This window comes from Candidozyma auris, chromosome 5 (assembly GCF_003013715.1).
Source record: "Candidozyma auris chromosome 5, complete sequence".
Lineage (NCBI taxonomy): Eukaryota > Fungi > Ascomycota > Pichiomycetes > Serinales > Metschnikowiaceae > Candidozyma > Candidozyma auris.
The window spans coordinates 1-15,907 of NC_072816.1; the positions used below are offsets into that span (position 1 = coordinate 1).

A 15,907-nucleotide genomic window follows, 5' to 3' on the forward strand; every position below is an offset into this window, starting at 1 on the left:
CCAGACACCACCTAAGAAACCCAGACACCACCTAAGAAACCCAGACACCACCTAAGAAAACCCAGACACCACCTAAGAAAACCCAGACACCACCTAAGAAAACCCAGACACCACCTAAGAAAACCCAGACACCACCTAAGAAACCCAGACACCACCTAAAGAAAACCCAGACACCACCTAAAAACCCAGACACCACCTAAGAAAACCCGGACCGGCTCTCTTTCTTTTCATGGTGGTGTCGATGCAAGCTTTGAATCATCTTCACTTGGTGGATGAGATAGGTGGGTGCATATAGCCGACGACGATTGCCCCAGTGAGTGCACTATCACCGCAAGGAAGAGGTCAGGCGCATCGCCTAATGAGGCAGGCCTGCTGATAGACAGGGTACTACATAACGGTGAGGAGAAACGGAATAATAGAGTAGAGCGCAAAAGGGCAGGTATGCCCGGCACAGATGCAGGCCCCCTTGATAGCAGACGCTTTGTCTGGCTGAGTGCTGTATTCCGCTGCCGTTGGAAGCTTATATTTTTCTCGCTTACAATCAACCGTATTCCCCGATTTGGCGCTTGGGCTCGGTTATCGGCTCCATTGATAGCTCGACCCCATGAATACAAAAGACAATGGTTCTCTCGTCCATCCTAGAGATTTCTCTTTATTGAACAAAAATAATAAAAAAAGAAAATCTCCCATGTTCGGCAAATATATCAACGACACCGAGGACCCGCAAAAGTACAAGCTCTGGAAACCCAAGATCGAGGCGTACAGGGCTCGGTTGCATGCGGGCATCAAGGACGAGTTCAAGTTGCCCGATTACCTTTTGCCGACGCCTGAGGAGTTGGAGCATGGCATTGATGCCCGGGCTTTGGCTGCAAAAGCCTTGACTGGCGAGGAAATGGACATCACCTCGTGGTCGGCCACGCAATTGGCCCGGAAAATCGCCAAGGGCGAATTGACCGCTGTGGAGGTGTTCAAGGCGTTTGCCAAAACTGCGACCGTGGCTCATCAATTGACAAATTGTGCTATGGAGCTTTTTGTGGAGGAGGGCTTGCATAGGGCGCTGGAGCTCGATGCCTACTACGCAGAAACAGGCAAAACAGTGGGGCCTTTGCACGGGTTGCCAATTTCTTTAAAAGAACACTACGCCTTCAAAGGTAAAATTGTCCACGCAGGGTACGTGGGGAAGTTGGATTATGTCAGCGACAAGAACTCGGCTATCGTGCAAGCGTTGTACGACCAGGGCGCTGTGTTCTACGTGAGGACCACAGAGCCCCAGATGTTGATGCATGTGCACCAACAACAACATCACTGGCAAGTGCAGAAACCCTTGCAACACGGCATTGTCGCCTGGCGGCTCCTCGAGCGGTGAAGGTGTGTTGGCGGCAATGAACGGCAGCGCATTTGGCATTGGAAGTGACATTGGCGGGTCCATTCGTGCTCCAGCAGCTTTCTGCGGTGCCTGGGGGTTGAGGCCCTCCACAAAGAGAATTTCCTTGACCGGTGTAGTGGGGCCTTACGACGACCAGGCTCCCGACATTGTGTATCCAACATTGGGTCCCTTGGCAAGTGTGCCGAGGATCTCGACTTGTGTATGAAAGCATTGATCGATTTGCAGCCCTGGCAACACGATCCGTTGGTGTTGCCTATTCCTTGAGAGATGCACCCTCCCGAGCCCAAAAACCTCAAAATTGCAATCTGCTACGATGACGGGGTGGTGAAGCCCACGCCTCCGATACTCAGAGCTCTCAAAGTGGCCAAGGCAAAGCTCGAGGCTGCAGGTGTGGAGGTGGTAGAGTGGAAACTGAAGGACGTGGAGAAGTTGGTGTACACTTGCTACGTTGCATACAACTACGACCACAACTATGGCCAGAAAAGAGACTTGCCCTTTCTGGAGAGCCTGTGGTTCATTTGAGTCAGAAGAATTTCAGCTTCGGCAAAGGTGACGAGCAGCTTACCGGTCTCGATGTCCAGAGACTCATCAGTATAAGAGACGAGTACAGATGTATCTACATGGACCTTATGAACGAGATGGGTATCGACTACATTCTTTCTCCCACGTACGTCGCGCCAGCATCAAAGCCAGAAACCATAACATACTGGGGTTATACTTGTTTGTGGAACATCTTGGACTTCCCCAACGTGGTGTTTCCCACTGGCCTCAGAGTTCAGTCTGAGGACCAGATTGACAAATCTTTCGTTCCTCGCAACGAACTTGAACAATACGAGTACACCCTTTACAGTGGGCCCGAGGATTTTATCAATGCTCCCATCTGCTTGCAATTGACGGGAAGAAGGTACACCGACGAGAACGTAGTCAAGGCAGCCAAGGTTTTGTCTTCCATCATGACTGCCGAACAAAACACTTCCGAAAGAGCCATGCTCTAGATTATTTATTGGCTATTATGGCCAAAACTGCTATGACAATTTCATATGCGATGCTTTATATAGAGCAATAAACAGTTACCACAAGTGCCATGCAATCAAATTAATTGAGTTCGCAAGGACATTTTGCTGCCATCGCCGGCGCAACCAATAAGTAACAAGCCAAAATGTAAAGTTGTAGTAAGAAATTGTTATACTTCCTTGAGCAAGCGATTTTGATACTAAATATTGTGATGCAGTTCGGCCAGTTTCGTTTGGTTGTATCACCCTCCATCGCCTGCATAGGTGTGTTATCAACAGAATCTCTACTACGAATCACCTTCCTACCCTTCAACCTCCCAATGCTCCGATGAGTGCCTTTGCCGCCTTAAACCGACTGTCAAACAAATCCTCTGAGGCACTGCTATACAATGCTAATCTTAGTGGTACCATCACTTCCTCCAATGTCACCTTGGGACCTAAGAATGCCATCTTCATGGATTCTGCAGTGCTAGTAGGGCTCAACAAAGACGAATTCATTATGGTGGATGGCTTCTACGACCTTTCAGTGGTTAAGGGATGTGCATCAGTAAACAATTTATTCAAGATCTCGTCGGGAAATGCGTATCCCGTGGTGACCAGTAAGAATGAGTCGCTCCCTGTAATCTGTGGGCTAGAAAGCGAAGAAAGCACACAAACAGGTGTTCTACCATCTTATTCAACCGTTATAAAGCTTTCAAACTTGGACACTGGCTTACAGAATTTTGGGTTTATCCTGCCAAATCTCCAGGATCTATTTCACACACAGCCAAGCTCACCCTACACGTTTGAGGTGGTGGAGACACCAAGGAATAATGTTGTTGGGCTTCGTGTGGATCAAAAAGCTCATTATGCGATCACAGAGGTATCAGAAAAGCTTCGCTTTCAAGAATCGAGGGCTGCTATCGTTGTGGGTGCTTCCTTCTGTGGAAGGCTGACCTTCGCCGATTTGCTAGTAAATAATATGCTTCTTGCGGGAGTTCAGAGGGTTGCACTTATAGACTTAGACCCAAGTAGCCCCAAGTTTACTCCCACAGGATGCATCGGCTTGACATTTCATTCCCAAATCTCAATTGGTGTACATCTTCAAACACATGACTCCAACAACAAACTACACTTTTACGGACACGAGGACCCCGCGGTGGCGCCATCCTACTACTTTCGTTGCACGGAGAGCTTAAAAAAGCATTATATCACACATTGGAAGTCAATCCCTTTAATTGTGATTACCCCAGGTAACATTCGTGGGTTTGGAAGAGAGACGTTGGCTCATTTATTCAAGGTTTTCGGTGACCTAGAGCCTTCACTTATCTATTTGTCACACAACAACTATCTAAGCATAGGCAACTTTGAACCCGATGAGTTTGAGGTCCAGGATAACCCAGACGATGAAGTCCTTGCCGATCTCACTTACAAAACTGTCTATAAATTGGATTCCACGAGAAGAAAGCCCAAGTATCTGGGCATTCTCGCATCTGAAATCGCCTTACTTCAGTATTTTCACAGGATCTCTCGCCATCATTGGGACTTCAGTTCATTTCTTTTGGAGCTGGCACCTCTGATTCTCAGCTTCACACCAGGCAACGAATTCTCTGTTCCACTAATTACCTCTCTTCATGAGCCAGTCAAATGTTTGAATGAAAGTGAGATGCAAACGTTTATCGAGGCCTCTGTTGTGGCCCTTTGTGCAATTAATGTTCCCAAAGTTCACTCCAGTCTTCTCCTCAATTCATTAACACAACTGAATTGCTGCATCTCGACTGCACTTTCATTTGTCTTTGCATTGTTCACTCAATAAATCTCAAAGAAAGATTCTTCCTTGTTTACTTGCCCAAAGATCAGAACCTCTCTGGAAAGCTACTGCGGGCAACAGCTAATGGTCATACACTTGCACTTGTGAGAGGAACTGGCTCCATCCCAAGTGGGGAGATTCTTGCTTCGCCGTTCATTGGGAAAAAGATTCCGTTCGTGAATCGGGAGCCTACGAACAAAATTGGAGGGATTTGGAATGCCAGGAGGAACCTTGGTCGAAAAAGCCAGAGGTCTTAACATGTGGCTGCGAAAAGTCAAAGATACTTTGACATCACTTTGTGCGACAATTTTTACTTTTTCAAGAATATTAAGCATTTGAGCAATGATGTCTCGAAACCTATTGCAATTTTTTTCTTTCCAATATGTTGATGCCTCTGTAACTTGCCTTGTTCTTGGTCCCCTATGACGACGTCTGCATAAATTCACCCTACACAGGTTTAGCGAGAAGATCCAGCGATTCGTGATTAACAAATTTCATCTTCTCTCAGCTCCCCACGATATTCATGAAACCGTCTTTGCTTCTAGCCGCAAGCCTCGCTTCTGTGACTTTGGCAATCGTTCCTGAGGGAATCATCTCGGGCGAGAAAGCAGCTGTGCCTGGATCGCAGTCGCTTCCGAACTTGTTTACCGTGTCTTCAGCTAGTGAGATTGATGGCTGGGATGTGGGCGGCACCTTGAAGCTTGAAGCAGGTCGGTTAGCCTTTGGTACTGGACAGGGTGCTCTTTGGTCAAAACAGCCGTTGGCAAACTCCAGAGACGAGTGGGTGATTGAGGCAGTATTTAGAAACTCCGAGGTTAAGGAGACAGCAGATCATTCATTTGTGGACACAAACGGCCTTTCATTTTGGCTTTTACAAGCTGACACAACTCCAAAGTTGTACTACGATGTGCTGAACTTTGGTGGTCCCGCAAGTTTGACGGGTTTCAACTTTTGGTGAACAATAAAGAGAAACCAGGTCTTAAGATTTTCGCTGGAGATGGCACAAGAGATCCCCAACCAACTCGATAAAACGATTGGTACATGTACCTTCAATTATCTTGACTCAATGGTTCCTTTCACGCTCAGAATATCGTACTCTGCCAAGAAGAAGTGGTTCAAGGTGCAAATCGATAACAATTTGTGCTTCAAGACGGATGCGATTTCTTTTAAGAACCTCAAGGAAGACTTAACATTTGGTACCACGGGCTCTATTGACGGTAAATCTGATGAATATTGGGAAATTCTCAAGATGTCAGTTTATAACGAGCTCACCGAGGACGCCATCGACGATCATGGAATCATTGCTGACGGTACTGCAAAAGTTGTCACTGTCACCCAGCAAGAACAGCAAGCAACTTTTCATCCGTCTCACAACAGAGAGTCACTCATGGAGAGAACAAGAAAATGGAGGGAGCAAAATGGCCAGGAGCCACAAGAGCAACGAGCTGCTGGAAGCCTTGATGCGAGCACGATTGATCTTTCGGAGGTTCATCAGAGACTCGACAAATTAGAAAATTTGATTTTGCTGCTTGCAAATAGAGACAGCGCTGCTCCAGACTCAACTGTCCTCAATCAGATCGTGGACGCACAGATTCGTCAAAATCGAGTGCTCGAAACGTTGCAGAACAATTACGCACGCTTGGAAGAACAAATTCAGAATCAAAACAACGATATTGCCAGATCAATTCTCAAAGAATTCAGCAATCAGAGAAAAGAGATTGGGAATTTGGGCAGCTACGTTCAATCACTTGCCAAGTCAGGAACCCCGGATTTGAGCTCTACAATTGCCCCGGAGACCGTTGAGTCATTTCAAAGATACCTGAAATGGATCTTGATTACTATAATTGCGGTCATTGTGGTTTTGAGTGTGATTGTTCACAGACTCAGAAAGGATGTCAAACACTCGAAGCTACTTTGATTAATACATATTCCTAAACTATACACATCTCGCATCACACGCGGATTCTGAAACAAAACGATTGAATTTTTTTTTTTGTTCTTTTTTCTCTCTGTGACTTTTATGATGAATGCTCGCCATTAGGCATGAGAAATGTAACTTCCAGTAGTTAAGCTTCTGTAGCTGGGTATACTGGTGCCAAAACTGTCCTCGATCGGTACATATGCCGTGGGTGAATTGATTACGTTAAACTTGAGTTGAACCCCAGTAGGTGCCTCGGCGGCTTGTCCGTTAGTCATGAATCTTGCAATCAACTTCTCCTCATTCACACCGTTACCCAAGATGAGTGGTTTCGTGTACCTCCAAGTAATCCTATTTTTGTCTTTATTGTAGGTTCCTTCAGGCTTCGACGAGGCCGAAGTTGACTCTGAGTTTTGATCTAAAGATGCAGAGATCACCAAGCCATCGAGCTGAACTTGCTGACCGAACGATGGGTTGTGAGAGAGCTTGATTATGAGACTTGCCTGATGTGGTTCGAATTTCCAAATTTGTCTAACCAATACAGGAACTTTGCTTCCATCGATGTTCAAGATGTATTTGAGACCGCCCAAAGTACGCGACGCAATCCGCGAGAGATCCAAAGTATACTTCCTTTCGTCAACTTGACGCATGAATTGTTCATTCAACAAAAACTTGTTGAACGAAACTGGGATGGAAATTTCCTGAAGTTGCTGTGGCAGAGCCACAGAGTTGTAGTTAAAAGCTACCTCGCCTAAAACTTGTGACTTTGCCACTTCACCTGTCTTGAATGTGGCATTGATGATTTCAGCGACTGAAGTGTGAAGACCCTCACTGACCAACTGCTGGCTCGACCCGAAATGCTTGAACTGGTTGTCATGCCTGAAAAATGAATTGCCTGTATGTTGACTCACCAATGAAGTTCTGGTGCCGGCCTCATCATGGGGGATACGTGGTTGAATCATCAGCTCCCGAGCTGGAGGAAGGTTGTGGAATGTTCCTGAGTGAAGGTCTCTTCTGTTGACTTTAGCGTCACCAGTTGTGTGCACCTTTCTAGAAGGTGGAGGTGGAGGAGCTGCTGAGATTGGTGAGTACCTGAAGCTGCTGAACCTGGCGCTGCAGTAGCTGCAGTTGCTGCTCCCGCAGCTCCTGCTACTGCCGCTACTCCTGCTACTCCTGCTGCTCCAACAGGAACAGTAGAATCTTGTGGCTTTGCCAGTATCAGAGAATCATGAGTATGATGTTGGAGGGCTGTGGAGGGCCAACCTCGTTAGCGATGCTAGTGGCCGTGGCACTTGATGGGGCAACGTTTTGCGCAGACCAGGGTAACATCATCAGAAGTAGCTGGAGCGTTTCAGCGGGGAACTCTGGAACAGCATTGGTCTTGGGAGTGGCCCCGACAGAGATCCTTGTTTTCCTCATCACCGTAGTCGAAACTGTACTTACCAGAAGACGTGTTTCGAGAACGAGGCTCAGACTCAGATTCCATCTTGGGTGGTACGTCCAATTGGTGGGCCTGCAACATGGACAAGCGATTACCGTGTACATCTATAGGGACATCACTGTCCTCATCAGATGATGCATACTTCACGAGGTTGGGGCCCTCGGGTTCATGGTTCTCCTGGATAGTTGACAGAGGACCCTCAACAGATTCGTGTTCCTTTTTTTGTGGGACAGCAGGCTGAGAGGTACAGTCTCTGAGAATGTCTGTGAACGAATGCCAGATGGTTGACCTGGTCCACCATTTGCAGACACAGGCGCCACAAAGAGCCTCTTTCCACACGTGGTTTCTGTTGCTGTTGTTGAAGATGGCTACTCAGGTTATCTGGTACGGAAGCACGCGTGAGTATGTGTTCTGCCTGGAAGGAATTGAAGACACTGACTGGTCTTCAGGAATGGCATCCACCGTGCTTGCTTTAGTCTGCTTATCCTTCTTTCTTCTTCCAAGAATTGAACCCATTTTAGAGCGCAACTTCAGCTTTTTCTTCGTCTCAGACAGTCCGCTAGACACCGAGGCTCTGGAGCTGCGGTTTTTGGCAGGGCTCGACGAAGCAGCAGCAGTCCCAGCAGCCGTGGAGCTACGACTGGACGCACCTACAGCCTGAGCGGGAGGTTCGACTTTTGCGTGAGTCATGTAGTCCACATAAGCGGCCATCTCATTGTCGACATTGAACTCCTTCAAGATGTAGTTAACGGCGTTTTCGTTTTTCTGCAACATTTCGGAGGTCTTGGCGTTGACAGCATTCATGTAGCTCAAGAAGCTACTAGATAACAAGCCTTTTTCGTGGCGCTTGTAGTTCTCGAAATTCGAAAGCACCGCTGGAGCCTTTACGTTCCACTGGTACTCGCCATTGGGGTCATCATTGTCCAATGATTTGCTAATTTCCGTCAATTCCTTCGAATTTACCAAAGCTCCGAAAATCTCACGTCGTCACGCATAGCAGCAGACAACTGGCCCAACACATCGTGGCGCATCGTCTTAATCAAGGAGTCGTTGACGCTTATCTGAGATGTGACACACGAAGCGACGCAATTCCAGATTTTGTCAATCAGGCCGAATTCCTCGCCCGAATTGGCAAAGAAATCCTTGCCGTTTGCCACCAACAAGTTCAAATCCTGATTATACCTTATGAGCATCTTCCTATAATTGGAAAACCATACCACCAAGTTTTTTTCAATCAATGTTTGTGATAGGTCCAACGAATGGGGGATGAAGTTGGCGACGTCACGTGGCAGCGTAGACGTCAAAATGGACGTGGCAAAGTCGGAATTTTCTGCCATGGTAGCTCTTTGATGTCTTTCACGTTGGTGTTTGGTGCTTGTTGAAATGGAGAGGTAACACCTGTGCCGGGTATACCGGTATGCAGGAAACGAACATATAGGGGACAGAGCCTAAAGGAAAAATTACAGGTAAAAAGTGAAGGTGGAAGAGGTTGTTCAGGTGTTGAGTTGCAAAGAAGCGATTTAACCTTGATTCTCTTGTTGTGCTGCTTTCAGCGATGAGTGTGGAGATGGTAGCTTTTTTTGCTGCTGGTAACATCGCCGTTTTCGCAACCGAGCCTTGCTCTTTTAAAAATCAATCTGGAATTGAAAAATATGTGGTCTAACTGGAGTGACCCCGAAAGAAGTAAAACGAGATTCGTGAGTGTCTGGACGCAATTGCATCAATCAGAGTCAAAATTCTAGAAAATCTTACATTGTGTCCTAATCGGACAAGGTAATGCCGTAGCTTAGATGGTAAGACTTGCTGCGAGAGAAAATAATGCCTTGAATTTGATGTGGGACAGATCTGAGACGTGAGCCCTCTCCGTGAGTTTGTACGATGAAACGAGTAATGTGCCAGCGTAGTCTGGAGGGGCTTTGCTTCATGTGCCCAAATCTCGGTGAATGGATCTGGTTGAGTTGGTGAAGTGAAGCAAAAGCCTCGAGAAGTACTCGCTTCACTAGTTACTTTATGTGTTAATCAGCCGTTATACTTCATAAAGTCACAAAAACGTATGATTTGTAGCTTTGATTGATGTTTGCGTGGTGTACTTCACTAAGTAGTTCATCGGTGTATTAGTTTTGAGGAAGCAATAGCCAGATTTACCAGAATAAAAATGTTTGTTTCTCATTGCCAAAGCTAGGCGTTAACTTTGGACTGTGGGTGTCAGTCTTCACCAATTACAGCCTCACTCGTCTATTTGGCCAAAATCGACCATAACATCCAACGCTAGCCTCCACTATTGTCCCATTCAAACGAAATAGAGTAGAATTGAGGATCGGCCTTCGGGTTTCGGGTGCACTATCTGCCAATCACGATCCCTCCAGAGTCAGCCAAGAACAAACCTAGCTTCGGCCAAACGGCCAGATAACACTCCCTCGAGTCAACATCACAGCGTGATTAATTTTCTCACATTCAGCGCCAAAAAAGACCAAAGAATTTAAGGGATGCGCAGGGCTACATTCGTCCTTTGTAATGCCCTACTTTCTGAGCAAGCAAACCTCTTGTCCATCTCTACACTATCAAGCATAATCAAAAACAAGAAGATTTCTTGACCTACGCATCAACAGCCTTTTTCAAAGGTCAGCCTTGCAAAAAAGTTTCAAAGCCACCACCCCGATCTTGGCTCCCAGCGTCTTCAACTATACCCGTTATCAGTGTCCTACAAAACGCACACTAAACGAGTCACCACAGGCGCTGCACCGCACAAACTGCCGAATTACGAACGCCCTACCGGTTTTGTGACATACCCCGTGTTTGTGACAACCCGTGTTTGTGTTGACAGTGGAGAATTGAAGTTTCTTTTGGTTCTCCTTGTCTTATCAGCGACAAGCTGGGCCTGAGCCAAGCATTCTGTAGCCTCTGACAAAGTGACCAATTGAGCTTTAAACAAGAACTTGGCCAACGTGAACTGCACGTTTGGATTCTCGAAACTGCTTCTTCACAATCCCCGGCCAATCATAATTTTCATCACCTCCCTCAGCAGCATCTCTTATCTATTTTGTGCAGCTGCAGGACCTTCAACTAATCGCATTCAGACGGTGGCTCAACCCTCCGTAGTTGTCCCCTGTAATCATCGAGAATTTCACAGTTAAATCACATTTACCACCTGCTCGCCGAAGTTATGAATATCTAGTCCACACCACAAGTGGGATTTTTCCAGATCCCCACGCTTTTCGCCATTTCTACCTTCCGCCGTCGCTTATCAGTAACGCAGTATCTACATGCGCGCTGCACGCTGATTGGCCTATTGCGCTATCAACACTTCACCACTATCAACCGACACCACCCATCAAGTATTTAAATCCCCCATTTCCACCCCGTAGACCATGTTCTCTAACATTAAGACTAATCGCTGAAAATGTCCACGACCTCTATCGAAGGCGCCACCGGCACCGGCACCGGTGGAGACTCCTTGACCGTCGACTTGAGCGCCCAGTTCGACGGCTCCAACATGGTGTGGGTAGCCACCTCTGCTGTGCTCGTGTGGATCATGGTGCCTGGTGTTGGGCTTTTATACTCGGGCCTTTCAAGAAAGAAACACGCTTTGTCGTTGCTCTGGGCGTCGATCATGGCGCTTTGCGTCACTACCTTCCAATGGTTCTTCTGGGGATATTCCCTTACATTTTCCCACTCTTCAAGAAGCCAGTTCCTCGGTACGTTGGCCAACATCTGCCTTAAGGACGTCCTTGGTGCTCCTGCCGTTGTCGACTCGCTTCCCGACATTTTGCAGTGTTTCTTCCAGGGCATGTTTGCCTGTGTCACTGCCATTTTGATGGTGGGTGCCGGCTGCGAAAGAGCCCGTTTGGCGCCCATGATGGTGTTTTTGTTTGTTTGGTTGACGGTGGTGTACTGTCCCATTGCTTTCTGGACCTGGGGAAGCAACGGCTGGTTGGCCAATCTCGGTGCTTTGGACTTCGCTGGCGGTGGTCCCGTGCACGAGAACTCTGGCTTTGCCGCTTTGGCCTACTCCATGGTGTTGGGCAAGAGACATGATCCTTTGACCTCGGGTAAGGTGCCTAGTACAAACCACACTCTGTTTCTTCCATCGTGTTGGGCACAGTGTTTTTGTGGTTTGGCTGGTTTGGCTTCAATGGTGGCTCTACCGGAAATTCTACCATTAGATCGTGGTACGCCTGTGTCAACACCAACCTTGCTGCTGCGTGTGGTGCCTTGACGTGGATGTTTGTTGATTACTTCCGTACTGGCGGCAAATGGTCCACTGTGGGTCTCTGTATGGGTGCCATTGCTGGTCTTGTTGGTATCACCCCTGCTGCTGGATTTGTTCCAGTGTACACTCCATTGCTTTCGGCATTGTCCCTGCCATCGTGTGTAATTTCGCCATTGACTTGAAGAATGTTATTGGCATCGATGATGGTATGGACGTGTTTGCCTTGCACGGTGTTGGCGGCTTCCTTGGAACTTTCATGACTGGGTTGTTTGCTGCTGACTACATAGCTGCCACCGATGGCTCCACTCAAATTGACGGAGGCTGGATGAACCACCACTATATCCAGTTGGGCTACCAGTTGGCTGCTTCCACTGCCAACGGCGCTTGGTCGTTCGTGGTAACCTCCATCATCTTATATGCCATGGACAAGGTTCCATTCCTCAGATTGCGTTCGCACGAGGACGAGGAGTTGTTGGGCGTCAACTTGGCTGAAATTGGCGAGTTTGCCTACTATGATAGCGACAATGAGTCTGCTTTGGGCATGAAGAACTCAGCGTACATTGCTGAGCCCATCAGATCCAATGACCCACGTGTTGCCCAGTTGAAGGCAGCTGCTTCGAAGCAGCAGGAGCAGGTTGATGGTACCCACAAAGATGGCGAAAAGTTCACCCCGGAGGACTCTAGCGAAAACCAAAGCACAAAGCACTAAAAATCTTGTATTCATACATTTATATGTCGTTTAATTCTTAATATTAGCAATTTGCATCGAGAGTGTAGCCAAGGAAATGACTCAACAACATTACCTGAGCTTCCTTCAATTTTATCATGGAACGAAGCCAATTCAGCCGCGTGCAATGTTGAGTGGACCATGAGCTCCTTGATGAAAGTACTTCAGATTCACAAATATAAGACATATCTCGATTGTGTCTGAGGGTCCCAGAGACCTACGATGGTGTTGCCAAGGATAATTTAAAGAAGTTGCTAGCAAACAATGACTTAACATCGACCGAATTGAGCGTTGCTGACATCAAACACAAAACTGTATAGTGAGAAGCCCGTCTATGGTGCCAATTCACTTGATTCCTTTATATATCAATCAGCGTCCCAGAGAAAACACCGCTTACCTTGTATTCAGACAAATCGTATGTTCGCTCTAGGCATTCTTCTAGGATAGGCAATTCTCAAGGTTGGAAGAATCAAGAACACATTTATGGTTTTTTAAGTGGAAAATCACGCTTTACGGGTTATTGATACACCCTTTGGCATTCCTGAGCGAGCATGTCGAAAATGAAGATTCCCGGAGACCAAGAGCTTCAATGAACAGCTCTCAAGGGTTCCAAAGATAGACTAGTTGAAAAAAAAAAAACAATTCGTTGACATCGTTATGATACATGTGGGACCAGCATAAGAGTCCTCTTCAGATATCGCGACCACGCCAAAGGCCACAGTTGATAGCACTGCACATAAGCCACGGGGTCACCTCAACACGCAGGCTATCAATCCCAAAGTTCCTCTTTACAGTATCAAACCTCTCACTTAAAAAATGACTTCCACCATCGTTCCAGGCGAAGGATTCGCCGATTTCTTATACTTGGGCACCTCCCTCTATGATACCGTGGCCACGTTGAAATCGACCAACCACCCGATGCAAATTGCCTACTCGGCTAGAAAGTACCTTGAGTCACCGATCCTCATAACAATCCCAACTTTGGGACTACGGCTCACGTTTCTGAGCGCACAGTGCCAGGAGCTTCAGCTTATAGAAGTGTTGAACTTTGATATGGTGAAGTTTGCGTACAATGGACAGCAATTGAACGAGATTCTGTTCATTGAGGCTCCGGAGGAGAGCGGTCCAGAAACTGGGGGAATGCGCCCATTGCAGAAACTGGTGGAACCGCCGTCTTTAAAAGTCATCTACAATAAAATATTTGGCCCCACGCATCCCGGGACTTTGGATATGGCCAAGAAGTCGTATACGTTGAGTTACCCTGGCATTTGTTTTAAGTTCACCATCAAGCTGAGAGAGCTACTTAGCAAGCTTGCAGGCCTCAAAGATGACAACCAGATTCTCTCCAAGCTCGCGAATTGGGACGTGGCTCCGGACATCCCTTGTCGGGCGTTAACGATATTCAACGGCAAGAGCTTTGACACTTTCCTCACAAACTTGAAAGAAAACACAGCGTCCAGAACTGGCCTGTTGAGCTCCAGAGAGAAGATTACTGTCATGCTCAGCACACGGGAGATCCTCATTGATTTCCCGGAAGTAAATGGCACAAAGCGAGCCAGCGAGACTCTCCTATTGGGGGTCAGCACCCAGCAAGATGCTCTTCGAATTCTAGGCCCCCCGGATGCATACTTCAACAAGTTCGATTCACACTTGTTGATCCACAAACATCTCAAAAAAGAAGCCAGCTCGCCGCCATGTGAAAGAGCTGGCGTTGTGTACAAGTTTCACAACTATTTTCGGCTAGGCATTGATCTTCTCTATAACCTTAACCCTAGCGAGAGCTCGGGTGGAGTGCTAGAGAAGATTGTGCTCCACAATGGCGGGATTGTTGAATCTATAGATTTCATGCATTGGAACAATTGTAACTGGGAGATTCGTTGGAACCGAGAAAGTCAAGCTAAAGTGACCTCAGCAATGTATTTCCACGAGTTTGACCAGGACTTCCTAGAAGCGATCAGCACCTATAAAACTGAGCCTGTTTTGCTCAACAGAAACGAATCTGAGATCACCCGCGATGAAGACTTGGAGATTGTGCACGTTGCTGCTAACGGCAAGCTGGACTTGTCGGGACAGGGTCTGTCAACGGAGTCGATTGGGTCCAAGCCATCCAATGAGTTCAAAACGTGGGGCCAGTCCAAATTGTACGGCTTCGACCGTTGTATATGGGAGGTGATCGAAAGCAACAACTGCATTTCCAATGTAACCATTTATTAGAATGCAAGCGGCATGGATGCAAAAGAGAAAGTATGGGTGGTTTCGTTGTGATATCAAGCATTATTTGTCTTCGAGTGTACAAAGTCACCTTGCTCAAAGTCACCTTACTCACATCGACTACCCCGTCACCACAGATTCTGCAACATATGCTCATGAAGGCTTTCATACCTTGCAACCTCAACAATATATATTCATTTTCTCATTTCATTCCTACTTTTCTTCCTATGGTTTCATTCGTTGGCCTCTAAATACTTTTCTGGATTTGACCTGCACACAGTGCTCCCTCCAGAAATGCCTACCACGAAGCTTCTGCGGTTTGCAATGCCCAGATTCGATAGAGTGCCGTCACCATGAAGCTCACTCCACACATAATAGCGCAAGCCCCATATACACCAATCCAGAGAAAAAACTCACTCTCAATCTTCGAAGCCTACAAATACTATTCATTGAAAATCTCGATGCCACCAACAACACCTTCAGTGTGATCGATTTGACCAACAACGATATCATTGAATTCAGCGGGATCCCCGAGCTGCTAGATAAGCTAGAGACGGTTCTACTAGCAAGAAACAATATATCTAAAGTGAAGAAGGTTCACAATCATAGCATCACCTCACTTTCCCTAGCACACAATAACCTTACCCGCCTAACTCAATTGGTAGAGCTCAGGCACCTCTCGCTACAACACCTTGTTCTCATAGGGAACAAGGTCACAAGGGAGCACACTTACCGTCTTTTTGTGGTGTGGCTCATCCCCACGTTGAAGGTGCTCGACGGTGAAAAAGTGACACTCAAGGAAAGAAACGAGGCTAAAGAGCTTTTTGGAGAGAGTTACGAAACAGCCACGCCGGCTTTCGATGCCACTATAAACGGTGGGGCATCCGTGCCGGCACCAGAACAGTCCAAGGAGGAGAGGTTGACAGAGGCCACAGTCAGCAAGCTCAGCAAGGAAGAAAAAGAAGAGCTTCTTCGACAGCTTGACGAAGCAGAGTCCTTGGAAGAAATCCAGAAAATTCAGGCTGCTCTCAAGGGCAATGTGTAGGTGTACGATACGAAAACGGGTGGATAGAGGGAACTTTATAGACAAGAAAGACTGGAAGCAACACGGATACAATTAGCCGGAAATGACTAGTGGTAAGCCTCTGTAGAGCAAAGCACCTTCTGGTGGACCGCTTTTTTCTCCTTCCATGTGCTCTTTCCTGGAAGGG

The 15,907-nt window shown here is 47.0% G+C and overlaps 9 protein-coding genes across 9 annotated transcripts; 7 read left to right on the plus strand and 2 right to left on the minus strand. All coding sequences in view use genetic code 12, as the record gives it.

Annotated features, from left to right (window-relative positions):
• Positions 1-688: 688 nt before the first annotated feature.
• CJI96_0004269 (uncharacterized protein) lies at positions 689-2,382 on the plus strand (the record flags this gene model as incomplete). Its single annotated transcript, XM_054702179.1, has 3 exons — positions 689-1,275; positions 1,319-1,563; positions 1,868-2,382. The coding sequence occupies 3 exons, from the start codon at positions 689-691 to the stop codon at positions 2,380-2,382; spliced, it is 1,347 nt and encodes a 448-aa protein (XP_054558154.1).
• A 346-nt stretch (positions 2,383-2,728) lies between these two features.
• CJI96_0004270 (polynucleotide 5'-hydroxyl-kinase) lies at positions 2,729-4,195 on the plus strand (the record flags this gene model as incomplete). Its single annotated transcript, XM_029036525.2, has 1 exon — positions 2,729-4,195. One exon carries the CDS (start codon positions 2,729-2,731, stop codon positions 4,193-4,195), a length of 1,467 nt encoding a protein of 488 aa, XP_028888622.2.
• A 517-nt stretch (positions 4,196-4,712) lies between these two features.
• Positions 4,713-5,147, plus strand: CJI96_0004271 (uncharacterized protein; the record flags this gene model as incomplete). The annotated part of the gene is made up of 1 exon (XM_054702180.1): positions 4,713-5,147. The coding sequence occupies one exon, from the start codon at positions 4,713-4,715 to the stop codon at positions 5,145-5,147; it is 435 nt and encodes a 144-aa protein (XP_054558155.1).
• Positions 5,148-5,255: 108 nt separating this feature from the next.
• Positions 5,256-6,107, plus strand: CJI96_0004272 (uncharacterized protein; the record flags this gene model as incomplete). Its single annotated transcript, XM_029036526.2, has 1 exon — positions 5,256-6,107. The coding sequence occupies one exon, from the start codon at positions 5,256-5,258 to the stop codon at positions 6,105-6,107; it is 852 nt and encodes a 283-aa protein (XP_028888623.2).
• Positions 6,108-6,226: 119 nt separating this feature from the next.
• Positions 6,227-7,593, minus strand: CJI96_0004273 (uncharacterized protein; the record flags this gene model as incomplete). Its single annotated transcript, XM_054702181.1, has 2 exons — positions 6,227-7,182; positions 7,551-7,593. 2 exons carry the CDS (start codon positions 7,591-7,593, stop codon positions 6,227-6,229), a joined length of 999 nt encoding a protein of 332 aa, XP_054558156.1.
• Positions 7,594-7,920: 327 nt separating this feature from the next.
• Positions 7,921-8,885, minus strand: CJI96_0004274 (uncharacterized protein; the record flags this gene model as incomplete). The annotated part of the gene is made up of 2 exons (XM_054702182.1): positions 7,921-8,499; positions 8,532-8,885. 2 exons carry the CDS (start codon positions 8,883-8,885, stop codon positions 7,921-7,923), a joined length of 933 nt encoding a protein of 310 aa, XP_054558157.1.
• Positions 8,886-10,948: 2,063 nt separating this feature from the next.
• Positions 10,949-11,764, plus strand: CJI96_0004275 (ammonium permease MEP2; the record flags this gene model as incomplete). The annotated part of the gene is made up of 1 exon (XM_029036528.2): positions 10,949-11,764. One exon carries the CDS (start codon positions 10,949-10,951, stop codon positions 11,762-11,764), a length of 816 nt encoding a protein of 271 aa, XP_028888625.2.
• A 37-nt stretch (positions 11,765-11,801) lies between these two features.
• CJI96_0004276 (ammonium transporter 3) lies at positions 11,802-12,467 on the plus strand (the record flags this gene model as incomplete). The annotated part of the gene is made up of 1 exon (XM_054702183.1): positions 11,802-12,467. The coding sequence occupies one exon, from the start codon at positions 11,802-11,804 to the stop codon at positions 12,465-12,467; it is 666 nt and encodes a 221-aa protein (XP_054558158.1).
• An 834-nt stretch (positions 12,468-13,301) lies between these two features.
• Positions 13,302-15,741, plus strand: LEA1 (U2 snRNP complex subunit; the record flags this gene model as incomplete). Its single annotated transcript, XM_029036529.2, has 2 exons — positions 13,302-14,640; positions 15,101-15,741. 2 exons carry the CDS (start codon positions 13,302-13,304, stop codon positions 15,739-15,741), a joined length of 1,980 nt encoding a protein of 659 aa, XP_028888626.2.
• Between the last annotated feature and the right edge of the window lie 166 nt (positions 15,742-15,907).